Source organism: Pteronotus mesoamericanus, unplaced genomic scaffold (genome assembly GCF_021234165.1).
Source record: "Pteronotus mesoamericanus isolate MK-2021 breed Mesoamerican mustached bat unplaced genomic scaffold, CSHL_Meso_final contig_347, whole genome shotgun sequence".
Lineage (NCBI taxonomy): Eukaryota > Metazoa > Chordata > Mammalia > Chiroptera > Mormoopidae > Pteronotus > Pteronotus mesoamericanus.
The window spans coordinates 10,308,843-10,325,429 of NW_026555137.1; the positions used below are offsets into that span (position 1 = coordinate 10,308,843).

At 42.1% G+C, this 16,587-nt stretch overlaps 1 protein-coding gene across 2 annotated transcripts in view; it reads right to left on the reverse strand.

Moving 5' to 3' along the window:
* Positions 1-8,244: 8,244 nt before the first annotated feature.
* The window catches only part of WDR26 (WD repeat domain 26), a 35,005-nt gene continuing 26,662 nt past the window's right edge, over positions 8,245-16,587 (reverse strand). For both annotated transcript variants that reach the window (XM_054576644.1, XM_054576643.1), the window contains exons 13-14: positions 13,071-13,256; positions 8,245-10,282 (exon numbers count right to left, since the gene is read on the reverse strand). In XM_054576644.1, coding sequence (XP_054432619.1) covers positions 10,257-10,282; positions 13,071-13,256 — 212 coding nt within the window. In that variant the 3' untranslated portion in view covers positions 8,245-10,256. The remainder of the gene's footprint in view (positions 10,283-13,070; positions 13,257-16,587) is intronic.

Below are 16,587 nucleotides of genomic sequence, written 5' to 3' on the forward strand. Positions count from 1 at the left end.
ACATGAGTTGCGTTTTTGTAGATTTCTGGTTCTCAGCCCCAGCATGGGAAGGCCTTTCATCGCCTGTACGTCGAAGATGCGAATTTGTGTGTAGGACAGGACCGCCGTCCCAGCCCGCGTGCCCGAGGAACAAAGGACACCACGCTTTAAAGGGAAGCTTAAGGGATCAGCAGAGCTGCTCAGCCAGGTGACTGAAAAGTCAGAGCACGAAACAGCACAGCTAATCTGGGCAAAGGAAGGATGCAAATTACCCTTTTGCCTATATTGTGGCAGCCTCATATATTCAGTATAGTTGAAAGATTTTATGGGACTGTCAGCTAAAAGTCTTTTCACAAGAAGGTGAACAGAAAATGACATTTCAAAAATTACATATTTCTTCACAGAATTTGTGAAACCTTATAGGCCATTTGCTTATAAGCCAAGGTACAGTGTCATCTCTGCTGATAGGAAGGAAAATGTTTAAAAAATTTGAATCAAGAGCTGTCATTTAAAAGCCACTCTGCCCCCACAATCACCCTCAGACCTATGCACTCTTACTGGCTCTTGCCGGGTCTCGTGTTTGCGTACTGATCGGTCCAGTTGTTCTTGAGCTCTCTGATATATTTTTTAGTGGGTTTGGAGAGCGGATTTGGGAGAAGATGCTCATCAGATTATAAGCAGGGAGCAGGAATGGCCCGTCATTCAGTGCCGGCGCCCTGCTGGGGGCCGGGGTAACCGTATGCTGCCCTGCTGCGCTGAGCGCTCGGAAGGGGCAGGCTGAGCACGCGCCATCTCAGTCGCAGTGACATGCCCCGACTCGGTTCCTTGGCGCTCCCGTTGTAAACGCGCAGCCGATGGGAACAGTTCAGCTCTTTGGCCCTCGCTACCCGGTAAAGTGGACCTGGCGGTTTCTTCTCAGTCCTCATTTGTGATTTAATGTTGCTCTCTTAAGTGCTGGCATTAGGCAAAAGATGATTGTGTTTGATGGCAGCGTCCGAAGGGATTATTCGCTCTGTTGAGGCAGAATTGGTTGGCTAAACGAGGCGTGTGGTTACCAGAAGATCAAATGTCGCATGTTCTTTCGGCCCCGGACTGGGCCCGGCCTTGGCAGGAGTCAGGGAGCCAGCCCAGCTCTGTGCACAGATGGGCCTGCGTCGCAAGGGCGGAGGTCTGCTCTGGTCCTGCCCGAGAGACGGTGGGTGCCGGGAACTGGGTTCTGTTGGCCTCCTGGGGGCCTCAGAACCTGCTCCTTGTGGTTACCTTGTATTTCTGCCAGGCAAAGAGCCAAGCAGCTGTAACAGAAGTTACTTTGCTTGCATCTCTAAGTTACCTTTTCCTTCAGGGGCACTTTTGTTTGTTTATTCATTAAAAAAAACCCCAAAAACCAAACAGTCTCTCACTCTACCTTTCTCCCTCTTCCAGCATCTCTTAGTGTCCTGCTCAAGCTATTAAAGTAGTAGCAACCTGGAGAATTGCAACCTTTAGAACGGAGACAAACTACTTGAAGAAGCTCAAAGGTGGGGGAGGACTGTTAACCAAAATGTTTTACCTTCTTATTCAAGCGTTCCAAATAACAAAATCAAACCATGGCTCTCGGTTTACACACTGTCGGGCGGGTGCTGCTGAGCCTGAACCCTCCGGAAAGGTGCCTTGTTTACAATGAAAGGACCGGAGCACTTCACTTCAGAAACATGAACTGCGCTTAAAAACAGAGAAAACCACCGTTCTTGTACTGCTTGCCTGTAGCAAAGCCAGGAAAGGGGGGATAACTCTAGTCTTTGTGGTTTTATTTTTAGGCGCTTCTCTACAAGTGACGTAAAGGGGAAAAAAGAGCACTGACTTTAAAAGCTGGGGTTAAGGTGTTAAAAGATTTATTTTCTGTGCTTTTCATTGGTAGGAGAGTTACAATACTGGCAGTTAACCTCTCCCACTGCACTGTGCGCTCCTGGAGGGCAGAGTTCACCCTCCTCCTCCAGGTGCTCCTGGCCCTTGACACAGTGCCTTGCATGCAGAAACACGCGGTGGCCTCTTGGTCAGAGAAGCCACGGGGCAGCCCGGTCCCGGCCCACCGTCCGTGTTCAAGGTGCTCACGTGGTGTCCCAAGTCGTGCTAGCCTAGCAAAGGAGACTGCTGGATTTGGTGCACTTAAGACGTGAAATCAGCTTTGCTCACAAGTAACACTTTGTCAAAAGGAATTTTGGTGAAAAGTGTATGTACTAAGGTGTAATTAATTGACCCCAAAGTGTAATTACCTTGTTCTAATACATAGAAACACGCAGCAAGATAAAGAAGGTAAATTTGAAATTCTGTGCTTATCATCTAGATTTCTGCCAGCTGAGTTTATGTACTTTAAACCAAATACACTTTTTTTGCTCTGTAGTGTAACAAAGATTGGAATATTCTTACTGTAGTGCAACTCCCCTAACAAGGGTCTCCAAAGAGTGGGCTATTTTGGCTGAAGTCTGTCAGTGAAGCCTTTTGGCTTTAAGCCACACTCTGTGAACACTGTAAAGGACAGCAGCCATTTGTTTTGCTTCAGTTAAACAAATGCAGTCTGTCAAAGCGATGGGGGTGGCGTTGGGACCTGCAGCAGTCGCAGGAAGGATCCCCGCGGAACTTCAGGGTTAGTGGACTGTTCACTGAGCTGGCTTGCTACTGAGCGCAAGTCGCTGTGGAAGACGACCTTTCTTGATAGACATATTTTCAGCTGTTTCCTTTTGAAGCTGGGTGCGGGGGGTGCGGGGGCGTGGGGTGGGGGGGGGTGGGCGCGGATCAGATAAGTGAGCCGAGAGCTCAGAGGCTTGACCACGGCTTCCTCTGCTGCTGCTTTGGTTTGCTACATCCGTTATGGAGCAATCTTGGTTTCATCTGTGTCCGTTCCCATTCCACACTAGAACCTAGTGACAAAGTGAATCAGTTTCACACACACTTTACCCCCGCGCTGGGGTGCAGCGCCTCCTGCGTCAGCCCCTGAGGGCACTGAGAGCAGGCGTTTGACCCGCGCCCGCCCCAGTGACTCCTGCTGCTGCTTCCCGGGGCCCCGGCCTGGCCCGGAAGCCCCTCTCCGCCGGTCCAGGGGCCTCCTGCTCTTGGGGCAGCAGTCTGGCACGTGAACAAGGAAGGAGTCTAAGTCATTTGTCTATTGTTCCAGCTCAATGCACTCAAATTGATGATCTGAGAGGCTGTAAGATGGAATCAAGTTCTAGAGCCTCAGCTTATCACTGCTGATTTCATCAGCAGTCTTACTTCACAGATTGGGTGCAAGCCGGGTGAGAGTTGAACCCGATGGTGCAATTAAAAGCCGCAAGTTTGGCTGCCACTGTATCTACTCCAGCAGAAAGGCATTCTATTTTACTTGCTAGAGTAACCAGACTCTTGGGCGTCCTTGTTTTATCCGGAACCGCCTACCTTCTCTCCCCCCCACATTGTGTAGGAATTTCCACACCTCTGTAAGATGAGGGTTCTTAAAACACACAGACGACCACAGAACCAACGTCGTACATAAACTTAATTCCTTAGTGCTAACTATCCAGTTGGTGCTCAAATTTACCCCATTGACTCAAATTTTACAGTTGGTTCGTTCACATTAGGGTCCAAACAAGATCTGTACATTTCATTTGATTAATGTCTCTTAAATCTAGGTTTCCTCTTTCTTCTTGCAATTTGAAGAAACTGGGTCATTTGACGTAGTGATCGCTTGTTTTGTAGAACCTCCAATATTTTGGATTTTACTCTGCATCCTCTATATTAACTTTTAAATCACTCCTAAAAAATTGTTCGTGATTTTACTATGTGCTTACCCAGTGCAGTGCTGTTTGGTAAGACACTGTTAGCTGCTAAGCTTCGAAAGGGTTAAGTGCTTGTCTGAAGTGACATCTCAAGTGATGGGGTTTATATTCAGGTCTCAGGACTCCCAAATCCAAGCAGTGGGTTTTTAACCACTACTCTACATTTATAAAGCAATTTAAAGATACTCAAATTTATTGTGATTTCCCTCTATGAAACTGTCTTTTTAAAAAAAATTTTTTAAAGATTTTATTTTTAGAGGTGGGAGGGAGGGAGGGAGGGAGGGAGGGGGAGAGGGAAACATCAATGTGTGCCTGAGCGCCTCTTACTGGGCCCTCACTGGCAACCCAGGCATGTGCCCTGCCTAGGAATCGAACTGGTGACCCTGTGGTTCGCAGACTGGCGCTCAATCCGCTGAGCCACACCAGCCAGGACTGGGGTGTTAAGGTGGCTTAAAAATCTCAAAAGTTAAATGAAAAACACTTAACATATTCATTAATTCGAATGCTGATATGGTCTATCATCATGGCTAATTATGCCTTAAATAAGATCTTTTTCCTGAGGCTATACAAGAAAAAAGTTTTAAATTTTATGAGGGACCCCAGTTGCATCAATATGACCAAAGAAGGAACTATATCCTCACATCAAAAAGGAAATGAAAACAATCTGTCCTTCCCTGTTCCTGCACTCGCTATAATTACATGCTGATTTGAGTGCTTTGTTAACCCCATGATTGGAATACTGTCCCCTACCCACCCAGGCTCACATGAAGTGTGCCACTCAAGCTTGAAGAAGAGCCCACTGCCACCAGTCAACGGCGACTCTTAAGATGCTTTGAAGTAGTGTTAGAACGGTGGGATCATTTGTTGAAATGTCCTTAACAGTTTTGTTTTTCTGGGGAAAAAATCAAGTAGAAGTCATTAAATGATGTAACCCAAACCGTCACCTTTTCTTTCCCATAAGTGGAAGAAAACTGTTTTAAAATACTACACTCTACTCTTAGATTTGTTAAGGCTGGGAAATTTCTATTCCTGGTGCTGAATCCGGCATGAAACGTCCAACGCAGACGAAGAGTCTAAGCTAGCTCCATCTGCAAGGCACAGCTCTATTTAAAGCCACCGAGCAGAAGAGCTCCCTTCCCTCGCCTGTTGACCAGGGGAAGTGGCGCCCGGGGCCCAGAGCAGCGCCAGCCAGTCACATGGAAGCGCGAGCTCTGCCTCCTCCGTGCGCCTGCCAGCCACACTCATTTTTCACATTTGAACCTCCTCTCACTGAACAGAACTCCACTCTTAGTAAAAATCTTAAAGCCCATTTCTGTAATAATTCACCCCACTGGGGCAATTATTTTTTTCCACAAGTACAAATGTACTATAGGTTTGTACACAATGAATGTTTTTCTCCAAGGAGATCTTCACAGAACTTTACAATTATGATATAAATTTAAATTTCAAACTGGAAATATATTTTCTCTACTCTTCAAAGTATCTGATGCCTAAATAAATGCATAATTTCAGGTGCAGTATTATTTTTTAACAAAATGGGGCATGTGATTCCTTTGAAATGTAAATTTTTCTAAAGTAATCCATCATTTCATGTAATAGCTCTTTAAAAAGATATCCCAACAGATAAATCAAGCACTTCCTTAGGCACCACTTAAAAACTCCAGGTAAATTCTCGAAAGTCAAATTCAGCACATTGGTTTTGTCAGGTGAAAAAAAAAAAGAAACCTACTTAATCATGCAGATTAATGGATATTTCAAGATTTAACACAGCCACAAGGACTTATCCATTCGGTTTATTGGGTTGAAAGGGAATACAAACGGTTAAGTGCTACGCACGGACATGGAAAGGTGTGTTAAAAAAAAATCCCAGTAAAGCAAATCAAATTTAATATAGCTTCAACTGAACAAAATTTTAAAGACGTTTAATATACTACACATTTATAAAATAAAAGTTAACAAAGAGTGTTCTGTAAATAATTAGTAGAACAAATGAAAATAAATATCAGAGACCTGAAGATATTTAGGCTTTAATGAAATAATAAAGCAAAGAAATTTAAACTACTAAATATAATTTGAGAGGCAGTTAAAAAAAAATCCCCCAAAATTTAAGAACACAATCCTTTGAAACATTTAATCAGTCCATAGCAAATAGTTATTACATACCAAAAGCTCTAATGTTAACTAGTTCCACCACAATGCCATGTAAATCTTGACAATTTAGAAATCTTGAGATCGACACTTAAGTCCTTGTCTTGATCTCTACAGCTTGGTTTGTAAGGACACGCATGCTTTTGTGGATCTGTTCCCCTCGCCACACACACACATTTTCAAGGAACCAATAACATTTTTCCATCTGTGCCTAAAAATGTTATGCTTCGGTTTTAGCACATTGACCCTGATAAAGAAAATGTTTAAGTTAAAGATGGGGACACACTTTCAATCTTATAAAAATATACCAGCATTGACCAAACCTTAAATTCAGAGAGGGCACTTCATGTGTGCACAAGACTCTCAGTAAAATTGACAAGAACCTAGAACAGCTGTTTCCAGGCCTTTTTAGAATTAAGTACTCTCTCTCTTCCACACAGACACGCAACACCCACACACACGCAACACACACGCGCACACACACACATTTTTATACTATTAATTTCATTAAATCCAGGCCATCTGGATTAAGTAGATAGGGGGTAAGTTTTTACAGCTTTTGTTTTTACACTGTAGGGCAGCTACTATAACAATAGCTTAACACTGAAAAATTTCCATTAAGTTCACCCTGTTTTTAGAAAGTGTCTAAGTGTAAATGAAATTCACCTCTTCTTTTAAATAGGCAGTCTGTATTAAATCAGACATGGTTTTTGAGTGGAAGTACTATTTTGGAGAGCAATCCCAAAAGAGAGCTGCTCGTGTCTAAATAAGAAACTACAGTAAAACTAAATCAAGATATTTATACATTGCAGAGGTGGGACAAAAAGGATATTAAGACAAATGTCTTCTTTCCTCCCCATTCAAAAGCAGCCATCTTCTGCTGGGAAAGAAACTGACCTGGGCCTGTCCCTTTCAAGAGCGGTACCATATAGTTACCACTGTGAGCGGGGGTCTCGGGTGCAGGAACAACGTCCTAAAAAAGAGAATGTCAGGATGGGGAGGGGTGGGGAAGAAGGGTTTTCTATTAATGCCACGGAATGTCACTCGAGAGGGAGAGCACTCCCAATAGTAACAATCACCAGGTCGCTGCTAGTGCCATTTCAGACTCAGAAAGTATGGACAAAAATTGGACTTTTTTTCCCCTTTCAACGAGCACGTTAACTACTTATTTAAAGTTTGTATTTAAAGTTTGGTAATCCCCTTTTGTTCTCCCACCCACGAAAATGGGCCAGTTTGTAGGGACATTTACAAGTAAACTTTCCTCTGTTTGAGCTACTTACCTGGTTTAACGCAACACATTTATCTGGCCAGTGAGAGTAACAGAAAGGCAGCTGGCATGACCACTAACAAACTACAGAAACCAAAACTGAAGCCTCATCGTCCCTCCCAACTCACTCCCCACTTGAACTCTTCATCACCCCCCACGCCAATCTTAGTAACCCCCAAATCCAACAGGGCACTGTTCGTAACCAATTAGTTGGAGGAAAGACATTTCATTTCATACTTGCTCTAGCCCTTAATCAATGAGTAACAACAAAAACATTTTTAAGCACATGGAAATGAGCCTACTAACCTGATTTTTGGAGCCAAAATTCTCCACTCTTATTTTGATCTATGTGCAAAAAGTATTGGTACTTTTCAATTTATACATTTGTTATCTTGCCACTGGCTTGATAGTTTTCTCTCAGTCTCCCTCTTAACCCTACGCAGACTCTAGCGCTAGATGTTTTCAGTTACATCTGCGGGTCGGACCACCTGCTCTCAGGTTCTCTGTACCACGAGACCCTGGGTTTCTTCATCATTTACTCCACCTTTCCCGCAGCCACAGCACGGCAAATGCACGAAGGAGACGTTTACAGACAGCAAGTTGGCACAGCGAAGCACCAGCACGCACAGGAAGCTGCCGGTTGGGAGGCCTGGGACGCACTCACCTAGCTGCTGTGGGAACCTCTGCATAGTTGTGACTCCGCTTTAATGGGAGTGGTGTTCTTGGAAGAGGTGCCTCGCTTTTACTCCGCACTTTTAAAAAGTGTTTTTAACTGTGCTTCAGAAGCGCTCGGAAAGCTCAGACCTCGGGGTGGCTGGGTGAAGTCTAGGAGAATCTGAGTGCCGAACTGCCCCTGCGTGGGCACAAATCTCAGCAAATGTTACAGATACACCCGAGCACACTGTAACCAAACTTGTAAACAGCCGTGGAGTTTCTATGCCCACATTTTGTCCGTGATGTTACTGTAGAGACTGGGGTGTATTAACGGCTTCCAGGTATATACAGGAAATCACTTAAAACATGGATTTAACTGTACTGAGGTAAAGAGAAGTTGCCACTTAATTATATACAGTTACCAATGAAGATTTTTATTCAAGCTTAAAGTAAAAAGTAATTTTAGTTAAGAAAAATGAAGTACCAGATAAACTGTAACATATAGTTAACTGAGAAGTATCAAAACAGGAATTCTTGATTCTCTAAGTGGTGATCTCTGCAAAATGGCGTAAAGAAATCTTTTTACATACCAATTTGATAAAATAATCTGCTGAACACGATCTGTCACTTTCTCTGAGAGCTTTTGGGAGACTCCGTGCTATTTTAAGGCCAATTGTGTTTCCCTTTCTTCTCCCCGTCCCTGACTGCTCCGTTCCTCCCTGCTGCCGCCGTCCCCTACCCCGCCCCCAAGGAAGGACTCCTGACACCAAGCCTCTCTCGTTTTGGGGACCTTCAGGCATCTGCTCACAGTTAACAACTACACTGCAGACTTGGCTGGGCCTCACAGGGACCTGAGTTCCAGACTTCCTCACCAGAACCTTCTCTGGGGGGCATTCCCACTCCTCTCCCCGACATAACAGCTGTGGTCCCTGAATTTACCCTCTACCGAGAAAGGGAGGGAATTTCAAAGGAGTCTAAGATTGTTGCATTCAGCTGTTATGGGATTTAAAAGCACACTGTGAACACCAGGCTTTTGGCTTATTTTAAATGCAAAATTCTCAAAATTAAAAGTGCTTTTCCATAGAGGAAACCTTTCCTTAACTAAAAGGGGAGGGGAGAGGGAGAGACTACCCACAGCACCAGTTTAGAATGAGGTTCAGTATGGCAATATCTGAAAGACTGAGATGGAATATTCTTCAAATGTATGTGTCCCTACATGTCAAAATATTAAGGGCAATTAAAAGAAATGACTAGGAGGTTTTAAACCCAGGTTAAGCATGTTTGTAATCTGCTGAATTCTTCTAACAAGTTCAATTATACTATCATCTTCCAAAGTGGTTACATCTGCTGATTTCTACTCTCTTGCTAGATATCACACCAAAAACGATTCCCCAAATTGAGAACAACTTGGAATAAGCTTTGTTTGAAAACCTGAACTGACTACTGGGATCTCTTACGTTGGTATATATTTAAAATTCTTTTTGAATCTTGAATTTCTTCAAGATCAGGTACTGATGTTACTTCAGGAATAAAACAAAAGGGGGAACACCTTCAAAGTATTACTCTGAATTTCCTGTGTAACGTCTTTCCAAGCACTGTTTCTGACCATGTCTCATGTGGTATTCCCGAAGAGCATCAGTTATACTGCGTATCTAAGTTATAGAGGAAATTGTTTTTAAGCTGGTTTAGATTCCAAATGTATACAAATGAAGTCACTTTGATCCTATAAATACTTCTTAATTTATTTTTTAAAAAATTGTGCTGTTAACCCTTTTACGGGGCAACAAGCTATGTGAAAAGTACAAAACTTTTTGTCAAATGTAGTATTGAGAGTGCTTTTGACATAGTTCACTGGTTTATCATCTGGATCTGTATATACTGCGCAACGGGCAAGGCTAGAATCCATGAACCAAGCTGCAAAGATCTCAAGCTAAATAAGGCGGAAAGATTTGGAGAAACAAAAGGAGGAAATTCTTTCCTATCCAATGTATACTCTTCAGACTAATGCACTCTTTCTATCAAGCCTTCTAAACTGTTAAATAAAGTTTTCCAAACAAGCATTTAAACTTCATTACACAGAAGAGCAACAAGAATGGTATCCCACCAGACAAAAGGCAGGAGGGAAAAAAATATATATACTGAGTTCAATGGGTAAGCCTGAATGTAGCACAGTTCTTCACAACCGATGGGGGGATAATTCAACATGGTGTCCAACAACGTTCTAACGACGTGCTTCATCTCAACTGGTTACTATGAAGCAAGGTGTAAATGTTTGGCCCCAACCGGGCTTCAGAAATGGTTCTTTTTTCATGACGAGCATGTCTGTCCAGCTATCAATCATGTTTGTTTGCACCAAATCCCAAGCCATTAAAATACGACTAATTTAAGTTAAACAGAAGTCGTCTGCTCCAAATTCGCCATCAACTATCCATGCTACTGCATTCCTCTGAAGACAAGATGACACGTATGGGGGAGAGGGAGAGAGGGGGAGAGGAAAAAGAGGGGAGGGGAAGAAAAAAGTTACCAGTTAGAAAGTTTTAAAATCAGCATCATGACATGACAATATATATTAACATTAAAAAGACAAACAGCTCAAGGCAGACTCTATATCTTCATCATAATCATTAAACCAAGGTGCCTGCATCATGTCTTAGACTGTATTATTAGAATCTAAACTCATGATTATTTTGAATATTGGAGAACCCAAGTGAATAATCATATTGGAATCTCATACTTTTTAAATGAACCTTGAAATAGTTATGCAGAATAGAAAAATCTTTATGAGAGTTTACAACATTAAGAAATATCTGGCAGTCCAAAGTATAACTCTGCATTATAGCTACATACTCAATCCTCCTTTCAGCAGCTCAGTCTGAAGTTCTGCAAAAATCATCCTACTCTTACTTGGGGGAGGGGGGGGGAGGAATGATGTGTCAATGACTTTGTTGATATAATTCACATGCTATATACAATGTACCCACTTAAAGTATACAATTCAGTAGTTAGTATATCACAGGATTGTACAACCCCCACTACAATCAATTTCAGAACATTTTCATCATTCATTAGCATATACAAACCTCCACCCCCAACCCTAAGCAACCACTAGTCTGCTTTTTGTCTCTGTGGATTTGCCTATTCCAGACCATTTCATATAAATGGAATCACAATATGTGCTATTTTGTATCTGGCTTCATTCACTTAGCATACTATTTTCAAGGTTCATCCAAGCTGTAGCATATGTTAGTACTTGAGACTATTCCATTTAATATATTCCTTAAAAAAAAAAAAAAAAAAAAAAGTACACACAGTATGGAATGCTACTATTATGATAAAAGGTCAGCAAATTCTCTATTTTGAAATGGAGTAAGTGAAATGTTTTACACTTGATCTTAGCCAAAAGGCCAAGAAGCAATTAAGTGAAATATTTTAATTTAAATGACTTATATATCTTAGTTATGATTTTTGAATGTCATCTTCCTTAGCCTCATCTATATTTTTCAAAAATTTTATTCCAAACAGGTGTTACTTTAGGAAAAAAAAACACATTTTCAAGTAAGGGAAAAAGAACCCAGAAGATACCTGCCCAAAAGGCATGTAACCAAATACCTAATTATATAGGGGCTGTTTTCCTATTTTAGGTGTAATTGAAAACCTTTTTACAGCTATGCCTATGTTGCCAAAGCACAAGGGACAGCTGCTGAATCAGACCCAGACCTTACCAGTGAGCTACAACTGGGCTGACCCACTGTTGTAAGCATCCACAAGCAAATTCACCGCACGGCACTGAACTCTTATTCCACCGCAGTGGAAGTATACACGTGTCCTCAAGGGTAGGTCTAAAATAAACCCGCTTACAGTAAGTCTGTTACTATATACCTATTTTCCTACTTCTTTAATCAAATATGCTTATTTGAAGAAATAACTTTCAAATGACTAATAAAATTAGAAAAGCACATACAGTGCCAGTTACAGATTGACAATACATCTTATAGAGTGGATCTTGACATCTAAACAGGACAACAGAGAAAGGTAAAATTTTGGTCCTAGTCAATTTCCCATAAGGAACGTTAGAACGTTACGCATCTACAAATAGAAAAAGGCCCTTCAAGGCTCTGAAGCACCAGCAGTAGTTCTCAAACTCTTTGACCCATATGCCCTCTCTACCTTTGTATGTGGCCATAATCCTCGTCTGTGGTAAGATCTGGTCAAGTCTTTTGCAGATTGTAACACAAAGATTAAAAAAAGAAGGCACAGAGAATATGCCTTTCAGACCGCAGGCGCTATGACAACCCTCCTCCACTGGGACTAACTGAACTGAGAGCAGCTGGTCATCTTTTACTAAAACACTTAAGTGGGACACACTAGGAGCAACACAATGTTTCTAGGAAAATTACTTCGTTCTAAGCAAAGGAAGTATTTTACCTGCTCTGTTTGGAAAAAGAGGGATACGTCATTTACATAAAATTTCTCACTCTCTCCCCCCTCTAGTACTAATAACTTGGCTCAGCTGAGCTCTGCCCTTAAGTGTCAGCCTCTGGCCTGGGGCTCTCTTCACCTCCTGGCATCTGGAAGCAGTGGAAGCACCTTTCAGACCCAGGTTCGAAGACCTGCCAGCACCCGACAGGCTCAGCAGTCTTGCCAGCCTTCCGCCTTCTTGCCCACAGACACGAGGAGGAAAGCCACCCCTCCTGCAGGGCCATGTGGGTTTCACGCAGGACGGTGCGTACAAGCCTAGTGTGGCGCTGGGCACCCAGGCACATGATGACTTTTGGCTCCCTTCTCTTTCTCTGTCCGTCATGCACAGCTCATGCTAGTATGCTACGTGATGTTAACGGATGTTTATTTTTAAGAATAAAATCCATAATCAAGATCATTCTAAAGTCACTCAAATTTTGTGTACTCAGCTAGTTCTCACTGCTCTAAAGCATGAAATGCTGCTTGTACAAAGCAGCAGGATTTCCCTAAGCTTTTCAACGCAACAACACTAGCAGGATGTGAATGAGGCAGCACATTTCAGCTTATCCTCCCTGCTGCCACCAATGAAACAAAAAACACCACCGCATCTTAGATTAGACTCCTCTGTGGAATAAGACAGTGTACAACCTCTAAAAAAGGGAGACAATAAATTATATCCCACACTTTAAAAAAGCACCACTTAAAAATGCTGCAACTTTACAATAAGCAGGGCACTGTTTCATCCGGGAAACGGGGACGCCGGGCAGCGGCCTTACCTTCAATATTCTGGTGGTCTATAAAAGGCGCTGGTCCCCATATTCTAACAGTGCCGTCGTCGGAGGCGCTGGCCATCATGGATGGCACCTGTGGGTTCCAGCTCACACAGTTGACTGTACGTGTGTGCCCTGTCAGCTCCGCAATTGGCAGTTCACTACGTTTGTGCCAGATGTAAACCTTGTGATCTGAATAAACAGTAATTCAGAGAAAAGTTATGAAGTGGTTATACATGAACAAAGCCAACTGACTTTAAATTACCATTCATCATACACAGAACGTATGACTTGATTTTTAGAACTTAAAAAAAAACAAATATGAGAATTTAACAAATTATACAAAAAACCATTTAAAAAAAATATACGTTTTTTTCCCGTTAAAAGGTGATTAGCTCTCAAGTCACCACAAAATCTATTTGCAATATTCTGTAATACATGAGTAACATCTAATCACAGCCAAGGTCTTTGAATGTAAACAAATGTCAAAAAGAGATGATAAATTTTATGGAAATAGGAGGCGACAGAAAAGCAATGTATCCGAACTCAAAAATAGCAATAATAATGACAGCTAGGTCTGTACTGAGTGCTTACACTGAACTAGACACTAAATACTTGGCGTACATTACTCAGTCTTCACCACCACCGCAAAGTGCGCACGATGCTCACCCCGTCACAGACAAGAGGCTAAGCACCTGCTCATGTTAACAGCTGGTAAAGGGTGAAGCTGGGACTGGAGCCCGGGAAGCCCCGCTGAAGAGCTCACGGCGAGTCTGGACAACTGGCCCACGTCTGCATCGGCGCATGGATCTGCAGTAGGCTATTTACAATCTCATGAAGTGGCCAGAGAACACAACCTGCCCAACAACTTTGTTACTTTATGATAAAACTAATCTTAAAAAAAAAAACCACCAAGCCCTGGCTGGTGTGGCTCAGTGGATTGAGTGCCGCCGGTTCGATTCCCAGTTGGAGCACATGCCTGGGTTGTGGGCCGGGTCCCCGGTGTGGGGCGCATGAGAGGCAACCACACCTTGATGTTTCTCTCCCTCTTTCTCCCTCTCTCTAAAAAAACGAAACAAAACCAAAAACAAAACCACACAAACCCAACCAAACAGTGCAGAACAGCGGTTCAGAATACGGGCCTGGGAATCAGACAGCCCTATGCATAGCTGCCCCCCTCACTGACCATGTGTCATGGGCAGTGTCCACTCTTTGCAACTCCTCCTCTGTATATGGGGATTCCTATTTTCTCATCATGTTTGGAGGATAAGTTTGTATATGAAAAGGTGTTATGAACAGAGTCTAGCAGACAGTAAACACCATGTATTACCATAAAGAGTTAATAAGTTAGGTGGTGATTCTTAAAAACAGGAGGCGGAATCCCTGGGTAAATCAGAAAAGTGTTCAATGTGAAGATCTGTGTGGTCGAGGTGGGAACTCCCAGTGGATGTGCTGCCAACTGAGCAAACTTCTGAGTTGTGAACAGATAATTAACTTGTAAAAGAGTATGTTCTGGTTTCAAAACTTCTCATGTAAAGATAAAAAGCTGGGGCTGAATCTGAACATCTTTTTTTGTGTGTATGTGAGGCAAAAGCTAAGATGGCCACGGAAGAACTGAATTTATCTTTCCTAGAAAGAATTTGTTGTTAAATAATTTTTGAAAATATTTTCCCTTGTATAAAATGTAAATAGCAAAAAAAAAAAAAAAACAAAGAAAAAAAAAAAAACAAAAAAAGGAAAAGAGAAAGAGAATAATTAGTTATGCTTCTTCTTGAACTGAAGAAGTCGACAAAAGAGCAAGATGCAGGCTTGAAAAGCGTGAGGGCGATGGAAATCCGCTCTATCTGGGGGACAGTGCTTCTGTGATGACATATCCAGGAAGGGTATCCCCTGAAGAGGCAGCAACAACAGGTCTGAGGCCGTCCCGGTTGGAGCGACAAGCTTATGATCAGCCCTGCTCACTGGATCGGTCTGGGGAGTCCGGTGCGTGTGCCAAGGTACAAAATGCGCTGTCCTTCCACATATGGCCGCATAATGACAAAGCCTGAGTAATGCGTAACTTTTGGGGAAAAGGTTTCCTAAGTGCTCAGTTTAATAATGGCAATCACATACTTGTGGATTTGGAAGGTCCCTGGCACATATTCCTTACAAATAAGTGACAAATGAATTACTGTGGTCCTCTTGGGAGACAATATGCTCATTATATCCATATGCTGTTCAAAATAAATGTTTCATGTTTAGCCCTAAACAGAACATAATGTGGTATAATCACACTGTACCCCAGGTTTAGTTCTAAGTTAATTTGGGCTTAGAAAAAAAAAATTAGCATTACTAGGGATAACACTAGCCATACATATTTTTAAGAACTTCTAATGTACGTATTTAGAACCACAGGGGGTTGTGAGGCATATCTAAGAGGGGGAAGCCCACCAGAAGCAGGACTGAACAGAGCACTAGGAAAGAGTAGGAGGAGCTACAAAGCAAGCAGGTCATCTTTAGACCCAATTAGCAGAGAATCTGGGAGAACAATACTGAACAGGTAAAAAAGATTTTTTAACTGGAAAGAAGTAAACTCTCAATTGTTACCTAACAAACACTCTCCTCTATCTCTTACCTGTCACTGATTTTTTTTGGGGGGGGGGAGGGGGAAAAGATTAAATTCATATGCTTTCTGTTAAAGCCTAGATTCCTAAATGTCTCTTTGTCCTAATCCTTACGTACAGCTTCTGTACAGAGGGAATCCTCATGTGCCACCTGTGATCCTCTTATCTACTGACAGGGTCAGCTTTCTGGCAAGACAGGACACTGAAGATCTTATACAAAAAGTGGAACGTTACCAAAAGCATTTACCAGCATGATCCAGTCCTATCTTGTAAAAATAGATTCAGTATTTTAAGAAGTGACAAATAATTTGCTGTTGTAGTACTTATAACAGTATAGTAAGTACTCAAAAAGGAAGTGTGTTAAATGAAAAATTGCAGTAATTTGCTATTATCTGTTTCTATCACCTTAAAAAGTGCACTAACTTTTAACACTGCCTTACTTATCTGTGCTTACATGTTTTAAACAATTTATATATGCGTATTTTTTGTAATTTAAAAAAAAAAATCCTCACCTTAGGATTCGTTTCTATTGATTTTAGAGAGAGGGGAGAGAGAGAGAGAAAGAAACAGCTATTGGATTGGTTGCCTCCTATACTGGGGATCAAACCTGCAACCTAGATATGTGCCCTGACTGGGAATTGAACCCGCAACCTTTTGGTGCACAGGACAACAGTCCCGCTGTTATAATAAGCCATCCGGCCAGGGCAAACAATTTATATTTTTAAGTGAGACTGCCTAATGTTGTTAGACTGGAGAATAAACTTATTCAAAAAGAGACAATGCTGTAATTTCAGTATTTCCAAGACCAAATGAATTATCAAACTACTCTCTGGCCATTAAAGAAATGTCAAAGATCTAACTATAGTCAATTCTGTTCAAGTTCAGGTAAAACACCATAATTAACCTTGACTATTTAGATA